This window comes from Jaculus jaculus, chromosome 7 (genome assembly GCF_020740685.1).
Source record: "Jaculus jaculus isolate mJacJac1 chromosome 7, mJacJac1.mat.Y.cur, whole genome shotgun sequence".
NCBI lineage: Eukaryota > Metazoa > Chordata > Mammalia > Rodentia > Dipodidae > Jaculus > Jaculus jaculus.
Genome location: NC_059108.1, coordinates 148,915,615 through 148,929,378, shown reverse-complemented (window position 1 = coordinate 148,929,378; position 13,764 = coordinate 148,915,615). Strand labels below are relative to the sequence as shown.

Here is a 13,764-nt window from a genome sequence, read left to right as displayed (position 1 = left end):
CACAGACATTTGTTTCCATGGTGATTCTAAATCCTAGCAACAGTAATTAATTATGGCACCCCCAAAAGGCAAAATATGCATAAACAAAATATATGGAAATGTAAAATGGAATACAAATAATAACATAAAAATAAGTTATATGAAGGGAAACGATGAATAAAAACATAAAGATAAGTAAAACTCCCACTAACTATGTAAAAAAGAGGGGTTCTTGAAGTTGGGAGACTGTAAGTAATTGCATGGTGCACAGGGGCCAGTTGAGTTTGTGGACCTGTCATTCCCATGGCAAATCTGTTGCTGAGTTGGTATTGGGAAAGTGGTTGATGTCTGCCCGTGGTGTCTCCACAGTGGCCATCATCCTTCTTTATGCACCAGGGCTGTCTCGTGGCCACAACTAGCTGTGCATTCTGTGGGCTGTGTAGACTCTCACCGTTCCAAGACACCTCAGATCTCTCCTGGAGCAGCTAGTGCTTTAGCTGGGGGTGTCCCTCACAGGTGCTGGTTGTTAGGGATTCATACAGGTGAAGGATCTGCTTTGTACTGTCAATTTCTTTTCTTTTTTTTATTTTGATCAAGGCTCAGGTTTATTCAGGCAGACATAGCTTATATACAGAAGATAGAACTTTCTCAACAATGCCTACATGCCTAAGGTCGCTTCACCAAGGTCTATGTTAATCCCTCTGTGCCTGACGCCCACTCCACCTAGGCTGTATACTAAACAATGCCTTAGTAATGATAAGGCCTTTGTGTTAAGAGATTAGGAGATTAGAGATCACCCTTAGCTCCCAAGGTCAAAGAGCAGCTGCCCCTCCCAACATCTTCCCCTTCTTTCTTTCTTTCTTTATTTTCTTTTTTCTTTTTCTTTTAAAATTTTTATTAACATTTTCCATGATTATAAAAAAATATCCCATGGTAATTCCTTCCCCCCCCCCACTTTCACTTTTGAAATTCCATTCTCCATCATATTACCTCCCCATCTCAATCATTGTACTTACATATATACAATATCAACCTATTAAGTACCCTCCTCCCTTCCTTTCTCTCCCCTTTACATCTCCTTTTTAACTTACCCTTCTTTATTTATTAAAAGAAGCGACTGTGCCTGTCTTAGGTGGTCAGAGGCAGAAGAACATCCTTACCCGTCATTGGACAAACGTATTATCCTTCAGTGCGTGCCGTCAATTTCTTCTGTGTCTCATCCACAGGCCCAGAACTCCAGATTCTCAAGCTTCACAGCAGCCAACGACAGAGAATCTGATCCACCCACTGGCCTCGGGCTCAGCGCCATCAACTCCCAGGGTTACTCTGGGTTAGATCTCGTTCTACCCACTGAGAAAGGAGACTCTCCCTATGCAGTCCTCTGCCCGAGCTCAGCCTGCTGCCTGTACTTTCCTCCCCGAGGGGATTTTGCAGCCCAACTTGAGGCCCCTCACCTGTATTTATCCATTAGACAGGGAGAGACAGGGGGCTGGGGGGGATGGGCACCTCAGGGACTAGTGCCATTGCAAACGAACTCCAGACTCATTTAACAACTTGCGTGTCTGGCTTCACGTGGGTACTGGAGAATCCAACCCAGACCAGCAGGCTTTGCAAGCAAATTTCTTTCACTGCTGAGCCATGCCTCCAGTCCCAGTAGCTCAGTTTTTAACAGCAGATTCTTGAGCTGGCACCCAGTTGCCAGCATCCACATCCACATCATAGAAGGGGACAAAATGGATTTTTTTTTTTTGACACTGATCTGTCTGCTGGAGGAAGTAGTGTCTTACCAAAACCCACAGCCAAACTTGAGGCTTGTGAGACTGGTGGTGTTTCCTGAAGGTAGGACTTGAGGTGGAAGTGGCATGTTTCCCTCCTCCTGTCAGGGAACTAGTGGCTGAGGCTGTGTTCAACTTACTTCTCTGCCTTCATCACACATCCCTTTCTTGTCATTAAATTTGATGTGGATTTCACTGAGTCTATAGATTTTATTGGATAGCACAGACATTTTTAACAATATTCGTTCTTCTCATACAAGAGCATGGCATGTATTTGCAGTTGTTTTCCACTTAATTTCTTTCATCATTTATAATTTATTTATAATTTATAATTCTCAGGGCAAATCATTCACCTCTTTTTTCCATTTATTTATAAGTTTCTTGTTTTGTAGCTATTATAAAAGTGGGATCTTGGGCTTCTTTTTCAGGTATTTCAAATACTTTTCTACAGAAGCATTGCTGAGTGTGTTACAACTGTTTTTTGTATTCTGTTTTATTAGCTGTAACTAGGTATTTTTGGAACTCTGTTGGAATTTTTTATGTACAGTATCCCATCATCTACACAATGGGAAAATTTGACTTCCTCCTTTCCAGTTTGGGCATCTTTGGTTCCTTCTCACTGCTCTGGTCAGGACTTCCAGCACAATGCTAAAGGGAAGTGGCGACATTGGCTTCCTTGTCCCATTCTAAGTCTTAGAGGAAAAGCTTGCAACTTTTCCCTCCAGCATGTTAGCTGTGAGTTGATTCTGTACTGCCTTCATGTATTGAGCAGTTCTTTCTATCCCTAATACATTGAACATTTTTGCTATGAAGGGACATTGAATTTTGTCAAATACTTTTTCTGTATCTATTTAATGATCTTATTGTTCCTTTATCATAATGTGATGTATAATATGTGTTGTTTTGCATATTTTAATCATCTTTGTGTGGCTGAGATAAATCTCCATAAATCACAGTGGACAGCCCCTGTTATGTGTTATTGAATTTGAATGCCAGAATGTATGATTATCAGAGCTATTGGTATGTCTCTATTTTTCTTGGTCTCTGTTTGTGTGCATGTCGTTTTGTTATTAACATAGTATGATTAGAAGTATTCTTTCCTCTTTAATTTTCTAGAAGGGTTTGAAAAGAATAATATTAATTCCTCACTAAATCACTAAATAATGGGTGTAATTCAGTAGTGAAACCACTACATCTTAGGCTTTATGTTTTGAAGAGAGACCCTTATTACTGACTCAGTCTCCCTTTGTTATCGTTCTGCTCAGACTTCTTATTTCTTTTTGACTTATTCTTGGTAAATTGAATGTGTCTAGCAATTTGCCTGCTTCTTACAGGGTATCTAGTTTCTGATATATATTTGTACACTCTCGTGACTCTTTGTATTTCTGTAAGAATAGCTGTAATATCTCTCATCTCTGATTTTATTTGAGTTTTCTTCCTTTTGTTGGTTAGTATTGACAAAGGTTTGTCAATTTAATCTTTTAAAAACCAATTATTTTGTTGGCCATTTGAAATATTCTCTATTTTATTTATTTCTAAGCTGATCTTGATCATTCCCTTCCTTTAGTGATTTGGGGCTTTTCTTTTCTTTTTCTGGTTCCTTAAGGTACAGTGCTAGGCTATTTAGGGTAATCATCCTTCTTTGAGATGTGCCTTTGTTGTTATGAATTCTTTGTATAGTTGCTGTTGTAATCCAGTTGCTTTTGGTGTGTTATGTTTCCTTTCTTTTGAACACTAAGGCATATATAACTTCCCTTTTCTCTCTTTTTTTAAAATAATTTTTGTCATTATTATGAACTTTACAATTTGAACATATTGCATACTGATCATTTCCCCGCTGGGTTATACTCTTATATGCCCTTTCTCTCACCCCATCCCCCTGAGGACCCTCCTCAGTGGAGTTTCTGGCATTCATCATGGGGTCATGGATGCATCAGTTAGTCTCTGTGGAGTGGGCCAGTGACTCAGGATACTCCTTTCCATCCTGGGCTCTTACAATCATTCCACTCCCTGTTCTGCAATATTCCCCAAAACTTGGTGTGTGTGTTATAAGTCTACTTTAGTGTTGAGCTCTCTGCATCCTGTGATTTTCTGGTCTGATGAGTTTCGAGTCTCCTTGGTGTCGACCAGCATCTCCCTGGAGGAGGTTGTCAGCATAGCAGTGAGAGAAGCACTCAAGTTTAAAACGCTGCTTCTTCTGTGGTGTCTCCTGGGCCCTGGTAGATGTGATAGAAATGATTTATCTAGTTCTGTCTTTTCTTGTGTTGATGGATCTTGGTTTCCGCTGGTATTCACTGCCATCTGTGGAGAAAACACACAAACATCCCCCCCCCCCACCACACATACAAACACCAAAAGCAGATTCAACAACCAAGAGTGATAGTAGTATGGATCAAAGGGGGTAAACATAGTGCTTTCAGACTTTTGATGGATATAACCCCTCTCCCAAGCCAAAGAACAGTGGGAAATTCTCTCTAGAGTCTATGACCTTCTTATCCATAGGATTCTGACTTGGTTTTCGGTGTCAGGTATGAATTCCCTCCCACTCTGCAGGCCTCACATACAGTCAGCGAGCCATTGATTACCCCTAGCCTGTCAGCTACTAGTGCACAGGTGTGTACTTCTTGCCTGGCTGCTTAAGTTTGTAGCTTGCGGAATCCCCTGCTTGTTCACGCTCTTCCCAGCCCCTCACATGGCAGTCTTCAGCACTATGGGGCCAGCCACCAGGGAGCCGACTTCCTACTAAGTTCCAGCATGCTGTCTTGTTATTCTGCGGTCATAGCCTGTGTTGTCTTTAGCAACAGGCTCTCACCATTTAGATCTGGGGTGTAAGCAAGTGCTGTGGCAATACCTGATTTTTTTTTTTTTTTTTGGTCATTTCATGGGCCTTCCTGACCAACACCGTTCTGTGAGGATTAATGCCTGTCTGGGCCTGGGACTTACCAGGCAGAGTCCATGGTTTAGGGTTAAATTTTCTCTATCCTCTATAGGGCACATCTGCCTGGACAATCCCTCCCCCCAACTTATTAAAAGTTATACGCCTTAATTAGCTAACAAGGAGGAAGGTTTTTGTGGTACTGATTTGTACTGTCATTGCTTCCCTTGCTGTCCTGCCCCTCACATTTCCACCCTGTGTTCTGTCCTCCAAGTCACCTCATCCTCCCTGTTTCCACTCCCTCCTAAACTCACTCTAGTTCCTTGCCAGTACTACTGATGCTTACTACAACATTTATTTGTTTGTTTATTTATTTATTTATCTACTTATTTATTTAAGAGAGAGAGAGAGAGAGAGAGAGAGAGAGAGACAGAGAGAGAGAGAGAGGAGGTGTGCCAGGGCCTCCAGCCTCTGCAAACAAATTTCAGACGCATACACCACCTTGTGCATCTGGCTTATGTGGGGATTAAGCCATTTCTCCAGCCCATACTACAACTTTTTTTTTTTTTAGAACAACTCAAGAAAATAAAATTCCAGTTTATTGTTTCACACATACATCAAGCAGGCCAAAAAAAATAAACAGCAACTTCATAGACAAAAAAGGAAAAAAAGAAACCTTTTATCTTTGGCCTTTTTAACCATCTCATACAAACCAACTACTTATAGTACAGCTAGGTACATACACAAAAAAAGTTACTGGAATGCTCGGAAGAAGATTGTTGTTTTTTTTTTTTTTTACAAGGTTTTTTTTTTTTTTCTCCTTTGAGATTATAATGAACATGGTCACACCACAAGTAAAGTCAGAAGTAAGACAGAGAACGCTCTGAAGGCTGGTCTGGTCATCCGTTATCATTAAAAATGGCTGATCCCTAACAATATGTACAAAAATATAAAATGTAAATAAAAAATACAAACAAATTTTCCTTTTAAAGTACTTTTAAGAAAAAAACCAGGGCCTCGGAAGTTTTGGTTTTCTCCTCCCCTGTTGCAAATTCTCATTGTGGTTTTGGTGGGGTGGTGAAGAGTGTGTGTCACCTGCAGATGGTGCTGCCCGTGGTTGGCAGGTGGGCTGCCTCTCCACTCCAAGGTGACCACGTTTAGATTCTGAGACGGGAAGTGGAGGGTGAATAGGTCACGGTGGCCTTTTTCAATAACTTTTCCTTTTTTGCTGTCTAGTCATCCTCATCGGTCTCCTGCTTCTTGGTATCAACATCATCATCCTCATCATCTTCAGCTGCCCGCTTGCCCGTAGGTGCCTCCGCCTCCTCATCTTCACCTCCATCCTCTTCCTCACCATCACCTTCTTCCTCCTCCTCTTCCTCCCCACCTTCTTCTTCTTCTTCATCTACCTCATTGTCAGCCTCCTGTTCCCCATTTTCCTCATTAGCATTCCCATTGGCAGGGGCTTCTCTTCCATTCTCTGCCTCCTCCACAACTTCCTTCTTTTCCTTCAAGTCCTTGGTGGTGATCTCGGAGCTGGTGTCCACAGCTGCGTCTGACATGGTGGGGCGCCAGTGAGCCCGTGCCCCTGGCAAAAGAGAAAGCGAGAGTTCAAAGACACTGGCGAAAAGGCTGCCGGAGTCCGCGGCCGGAGAGAGGGAGGGAAGGCAGGCGACGGAGGAGTCTGCAGCGAGCGGAGAGACGGAGACCAGGAACAATGCAAAGATGGCTTTCTGAGCAGCCTGTTCATACTACAACTTTTAAATAAACAAGCTGTTCCATGTTAAGAACTGCCAAAGAGAGAGAGATCATGTGGTGTTTCTAAGGGCTTTTGAGCGTGGTGTGACCTCACTTGGTATGATTTTCTTTTTTCTAAGTCCTCCCATTTTCCTACAAATTTCATTACCTCATTTTTCCTTATTACTGAGTAGAATTTTATTGTGTACTGCATCTTCATTATTGATGGGCACCTGGCCTGTTTCCAATTCCCAACAACAAACATGGCTGAGCAAAATCTCTATAATAAATAGTGGAGCATTTAGGGTGTATGCCCAGTGGTATAACTGGATCAAGTGGTAGATCTATTTTCAGCTTTTGGAGGAGCTTCCATACTGATTTCCATAGTGGTTTTACAAGTTTGCATTCCCATCAGCAGTGAATGAGAATTCTCCTTTCTCCATACCCTCCACCATATATATATATATATGTGTGTGTGTTTCTTTTTTATTTATTCGACAGTGACAGAGAGAGACAGAGAAAGAGGCAGATAGAGAGAAATAGACAGAATGGGCATGCCAGGACCTCCAGCCACTGCAAACAAACTCCAGATGCATGTGCCCTCTTGTGCATCTGGCTAACATGGGTCCTGGGGAAACGAGCCTCGAACCGGGGTCCTTAGGCTTCACAGGTGAGCACTTAACCGCTAAACCATCTCTCCAGCCCTCCTCAACAATACTTGTTGTCACTTTTTTTTTTTTTTAATTTTTTGAGGTAGGGTCTCACCATAGCCCAGGCTGACCTGGAATTCACTCTGTAGTCTTGGGCTGGCCTTGAACTCACAGTGATCCTCTTATTGCTGCCTCCCAGGTTCTGGGATTAAAGAGGTGTGCCACCACCCTTGGTTCATTTGGTTTTTTGATGATAGTCATTCTGACTGGAGTGAGAAGAAATCTCAAAGTCATTTTAATTTGCATTTCCCTGACAGCTAAAGATGTTGAATGTCTTTTTAGGTGTTATTTGCTGTGGTGGTTTGAATGCAAATGCATGTCCCCCATAGCCTCATGTATTTTTGATTAAGATTAAGCTTCCTACTTAAGTCTCCAGCAGATGGAGCCCTATTAGAGGAGGTATGCCAATGGGGGAGGATCTCCAGTCCAGCCCTGCTAGCTTGAGCTCTAGCTGTTTGTGCTGGCTGGTGCTGGCTCTGCCTCTCTGTTGCAGAAGCTAAGTGAGCCAGCTTCTTTTCCACCATGATGAAGGTTCCCCTGGAAACTCTAAGCCTAAACTTTCCTTTCCTTCCATATACTGCTTCTGGTTGTGTGTTTGTCCCAGCAATTAAATTGTAACTACATTTGCTATTTGCATTTCTTCCTTTGAAAACTCTCTTTTCAGTTCCCTGTACCTTTTTGTTTGTTTGTTTTGAGTGGGTTGGTTACTTTTTTATTGCTCAGTTTTTTTGAGTTTTTTGTGTAGTCTAGATATTAAGCCTCTGTCAGATGTATAGCTGGCAAAGATTTTCTCCCATTCTATAGGCTGTCTATTGACTCTGTTGAAGGTTCACTTATCTGTTTTTTAGTTTCATAATATCCCAATTGTTGAGTGTTTGTCTAATTCCTGGGTACTGGGGTCTTATTCAGAAAATGTTTCCCTACACCTATATCTTGGGATGTTCTCCTTCTTTTTCTGTTAGTCACTTCAGAGTTTCAGGTCTTATATTGAGATTCTGGATCCATTTGGACTTGGTTTCTGTGCAGGGTGAAAGAACTGTGTCTAGGTTCACTCTTTTACATGTGGTTATCTAAACTTTCCAGCACCATTTGTTGAAGATGCTATCTTTTCTCCAGGTGCATTTTTTGGCTCTTTGTCAAAGATCAGGCAGGTGTGGCTACTAGAACTTAAACCTGGGTCTTCTATTCTATTCCATTGATATATGTATCTGTTTTGTGCAAGTATCATGCTGTTGGTATTACTATGTCTTTGTAGTATATCTTGAAGTCAGGTATGGCAATACTCCCAGTAGTATTTCTTTTGCTAAGGATGTTTTTAGCTATCTGAAGCCTTTTGTGCTTCTATCTACATTTTGAGATTATTTTTTCTAACTCTGGAAAGAATGTTGCTGGAATTTTAATTGAAATGACATTGAATCTGTATATTGCTTTTGGTAGGATGGCCATTTTCATGATATTGATTCTTCCAATCCATTTGCATGGGAAGTCTTTCCATCTTCTCCTATCTTCCTCAATTTCTTTTTTACTGTATAGGTCTTTCACTTCCTTAGTTAGAGACATTCCGAGACATTTAATTTTTGTGGCTATTTTAAACAGGACTGCTTCTCTGATTTCTTTCTCCACATGTTTGTCATGGGTATATAAAAAGTCCACTAATTTTTGTGTGTCAATTTTATAACCTGTCACTTTACTGAAAGAATTTGTCACCTGTAGGAGTATTTTTGTGGAGTCTTTTTAAAAATTTTTTTAAAATTTTTATTTATTTGAAAGCAACAGACAGAGAGAGAAAGAGGCAGATAGAGAAAGAGAGGGAGAATGGGTGCGCCAGGGCCTCCAGCCACTGCAAACGAACTCCAGACACGTGCGCCCCCTTGTGCATCTGGCTAACATGAGTCCTGGGGAATCGAGCCTCGAACCAGGCTCCTTAGGCTTCACAGGCAAGTGCTTAACCGCTAAGCTATCTCTCCAGCCCTTTTGTGGAGTCTTTTAAGTCATGTGTGTATAGAATCTTATCATCTGCAAATAGGGTTAGGTTGACTTCCTCCTTCCCGTGTGCATCCCTTTTATTTATTCCTCTTGTCTTAATGCCTGAACCATGACTTCATGCACTATGTTAAAAAGTAGTGGGGATAGTGGTCACCCATGTCTTGTGACAACACCATTGGGAATGCTTCAAGTTTTCCCCCATTTAGTATGATGTGAGCATTATGTCTATTATATAGAGTCCTTACTATGTTGAAATATCACACCTCCATCCCCAATACTTCCTACACTTTAGTCATGAATGGATCTTCTATTTTGTTGGATGCATTTTCTGCATCTATTGCAAATGAACATGTGATTCCTGTCCTTCAGTCTATGTGTGTGATATATTACATTTATCCATTTCCTTATGTCGAACACTGCTGCATCCCTAGAGTAAAAAGGTGGATGGTACGTTAGCTGTGTTCTTAGATTTGTTTTGTAAGAATGTTATTGAGAAATTTTGTGTCTAAGTACCTCAGGGATATTGGTCTACAATTTTCTTTCCTTGTTGCATCTCTGTCTGTTTTTCATATTAGTGTAATGCTGGCTTCATAGGGGAGGCAGGGAGCATTCTCTCCCTTTCAATTGTGTGAAATAACTTTGGAAAAGGTGGCATTCGTACTCTAATGAAGGTTTAGTAAAATTCAGCAGTGAGTCCATCTGGTCCTGAACCTTTTATTGTTGGGAGGCTTTTAATTACATTTTCAATCTCATTTGATATTATAGCTTTGTTCAGATAATTTACCTCTTCTGAGTTTAGTTTTGGGAAGTGGTAAGAGTCAAAGAACACATTCATTTCTTCTAGATTCTCCTATTTTTGTGGAACATAGCTTTTTGAAATATGTCCTGATAATTCTCCCAGTTTCATTGGTTTTAACATCTCCTTTTGAAAAATCTTTTGATCATTTTGGCCAGGGGTTTATCCATCCTGTTTATTTTATTTTGAAGAGTCAGCTCTGCTATTTATCAATTTTCGTAATCATTTTCTTCATTTCCAGCTTATTTATTTCTGCTCTGATCTTTATGACTTCTTTCTATCTGGTGCTTTGGGGTCTGGAGGGTCTGTGTATTAGGTGTGTATCCTATTGCCACTGGAGAGGAGGGTCTGAACGTTAGGCGTGCACCCTGAGGTGGCTGGAGGGGAGGGTCTGCGCACTTGGCCCTCTTTATTTGCAGTGCAGTGTCATACTGCTCTTTCCCTTCTGAGCTCCTGTCTGGATGCTTGCTCGTTGCTGAGAGTGGAGTGATGGAGTGCTATGTTGTTACCGGTTTGCACTGTCTTGTCTCCTACCTAGTATTTTAATGCACTTGCCCACTTGAGTACAATGATTTTGAACTATGCATCTGTAGTTTTATTCTCTCCTGTTATATTGACATTCCTTTGCCTCTCATAACTTTAAGACCAAGTCTGCTTTATCTGATCTGAGCGTAGTTTTTTACTCTCTTTTATTTCCCTTTACATGGAATATCTTTTCCATTCCTTCACTTTCATTCGTGTCTGTGTGTCAGTTGATCCCTATGACAAATGCCTCGGAGAAACAATGGACAGGAGGAGGACCTGCCTTATCTCACAGTGCAGGGGTTTCGTCCATGGGTGGCTGGCTCTATTGCTTTTCTGCCTTGTGGCCTGACAGAGCATCATGGTCGAAAGACTGGTGGCAGAAAGAGCCGCTCACCCACGGCAGCAGACACAGCTTCCTCGCTCCCGCCCCATTTCCTCGTTCCACTTTACCTATCTACGCCTCCAGGTGCCACCTGCATCCAGGGCAGCACTTCTCCAAATTAATTGTCTCTGAAAACGTTCCCAGATTACCCAGAGTGGTGCTTCACAACTTTCCTAACTATGTTTTCATCAATAAAGGGAACTACCAAGGTTAACCTAATCAGTGTCCTACTGTACAACAAGTTTCTTGTAGGCAGCATTTTATTAGTTATTAAAAATGTCTACTCACAGCGATGGCAGAAAAAGATGTAAGAGCCAAAGGAAGGGGAAGAAGTGCTTTGCAATGCTGTCTTCCCAACACAGAGCGGCCGTGGCACTTGTGACCTCACAGCGGCTGATGCTGCCTACCCCAGACCTGCTTAATAGAAGGGAGAAAAGATGACATCAAAATAGAAGTGAGACTAGTAAGGAAGAAGAAAGGATTTGGGGCTGGAGAGATGGCTTAGCGGTTAAGCGTTTGCCTGCGAAGCCTAAGGATCCCGGTTTGAGGCTCGATTCCCCAGGACCCACGTTAGCCAGATGCACAAGGGGGCGCACTCATCTGGAGTTCGTTTGCAGTGGCTGGAGGCCCTGATGCGCCCATTCTTTCTCTCTCTGCCTTTTTCTCTCCCTGTCTGTCATTTTCAAATAAATAAAAAAATTAAAAAATTAAAAAAGAAGAAGGGATTTGGTGGAGAGGAGAGAGGAGGGCTGTGGTAGGGGGTTATGATCATGGCATATTGTCTATATGTATAGCAATTGTCAATAACTTTTTAAAATATCCACCCAGTCTCCCTAGTAGTTATTGTATCTACAAAAAGAAGCTTCTCTGGCCAAAGGGGAGAGCAGCACTAATCTATGGGCATGAATATAATGTAAATATCTAGAGTACTATTTGAAAGGTACAAAATATCCATAGAATCAGACAACAGTAGAAACTTCCTCTCCAGGGTCTACAGCCCTCCCAGCTAAAAGCTTCTGACTAGGGTCTCAGTGCCAGGGCTGGACGTGCTGAGAAAAAAAATGACTGTTGAGTACTGGGTGCTAAGTGAGACATCTCTATCATGCCCTTCAAACCTTAGGAAACATTGCAGAAGAGGAGTGGAAAGGATGGAAGAGCCAGAGATTGAGGAGGGTGCTGTGGAGTATGGCCTCTCAGAGATCACATGACCATTGTAACAATAATCTCACAGCAGCTGTTGTCACCTGGACAATATTGAGCTACACATATCTTCATGTAGGATGGAAGAGGGCAAAAAATAAAAAAATAAAAGAATGGCATCAAAATAGAAGAAGAATTATTTGGACAGAAGGGGTTCAATGGAAGGGGCCGGGAGGGAAGAAGTTTAAAGGAAGCTAATGGGAGGGGTTGTGATCAGAATATGTTATGTTTATGTATGAAAATGTCAACAAAAGGTAAAAACTTTCCATGCTGTCAATCCATCTTTTAGTTCTGGAATTTAACCTAGTTATATTCAAGGTTGTTGTTGACAGATAAAGGCTTACATCTACCATTTTATTAGTTGCTTTCTGGTTGCTTCTTTGAGCTCTTTTATCCCTCCCTGTTCATCTTTGTGGTTTGGCCGTTTCCTGAATGCTGAGCTTTGATCTCTCCCCTTCTTCTTCATGTGTCTGCTGTCACTTTTCTTTGTGATTTTTCTGTGGGTCAAACACAAAGACTTGTGGTGTTACCCTCCTCATCACAACTGATACACGGTTGACTCAGTGGTACTCTTATCATATTGTGTGTTCCTGAATAAAATAGCTTTAATTTTCATACTAGAGATATGAAAAATTTACATATTACCACTACAGTCATGGAATATTATGATTTTTTTTTATCAGTTTACCTCTACCTGTAGCCTGCTGTGCAAGCACAAGGACCTGAAATCAATGCCACACACCCACATAAAAAGCCAGGCACAGCTGTAGATGCCTGTCGTCCAGCCCAGAGGTGGGAAGAGACGGAGGGATTGCCGGGGCTCACTGGTCAGCCAGCCTGAGCTCAGGGAGAGACTCTGTCTCAGGCAGATGAGATGGAGGAGCAGACGAGGAGAACGCCCACAGCAGGCGCCCGAATCGCCCTGCCCTACATGAGCTCCTGGGCCTGGCGATGTGCGCCTGGACCCCCAGGCCTGCACAGGTTAGCAGACAGAATCCCCCAGGCTTGTGGAAAAGAACTGGGGAGCTCTGGCATCAGTATGCCACAGCAGCTCAAGGAAGAATGAGTGGAAAGGTGTCAGAGTGGGCTATGCAATGTTAGGCTCTGGGCAGGGCAGCCCAGTGCCCTGCCACAGGCAAGTGCATGGGGCACTACAAGGGCACATACATGTACACATACACACACACACACACACACACATGCACACACACACAAACACCATTACAAGCACACAAGCATAAAAAAAGATTCTAGCTCTTTGTCACAGCAGCAGCAGTGGGAAATTCCCACACTGGTGTCCCATCCACAGGACTCAGCACCATCCAGATGCCCCTCTTGCTAGATCTCCCTCCTCCCTGCTGCCAAGGCAGAGCCAGAAGTGGCACTAGGAGATTCCCATCCCACCACCTTCCCAGACCAGGGGATTATAGAGTTTAGAAGCCATCCCAGAGACCCAGCGTCTTCATGCATCAAGGTTCCTCTGGCAGCTGACATCCCCACGGACTTCTGCTAGCTGCCACGTTTGGTGTCACCTTGTCCTTCCCATACTGTGAGCTGGGAATTGCAATCAAGGCTATGGTCATAGGGTTTCTCTGGGTGCCCAAAGTGACCCAATGGGTAACTGGCAGAGCTTGATCCAGCCCTAGACCTGTGTGGCTGTCTGAGCCCAAACTCTCAGCCATGACTCCACATGACCCTCTAAGCTGAGCAAGTGTGTGCATGTGTGTATGGTGTTTGTGTGTGTGTGATGTGGTATATGTAAGTGTATAGTGTGTGTGTAGTGTTGGTTTCTATGGTAA

General features: G+C 42.5%; 1 protein-coding gene across 1 annotated transcript; it reads right to left on the bottom strand.

The window, feature by feature from the left end:
* Nucleotides 1–5,779: 5,779 nt before the first annotated feature.
* On the bottom strand, nt 5,780–6,207 carry LOC101602440 (prothymosin alpha-like). Its single transcript, XM_004665586.2, has one exon. It carries the CDS (start codon nt 6,189–6,191, stop codon nt 5,862–5,864), a length of 330 nt encoding a protein of 109 aa, XP_004665643.1. The 5' UTR covers nt 6,192–6,207; the 3' UTR covers nt 5,780–5,861.
* Between the last annotated feature and the right edge of the window lie 7,557 nt (nt 6,208–13,764).

What these genes read in the sequence shown, in the direction of transcription:
- LOC101602440 (XM_004665586.2), bottom strand. Translation starts at nt 6,191, where the DNA reads ATGTCAGACGCAGCTGTGGACACCAGCTCCGAGATCACCACCAAGGAC.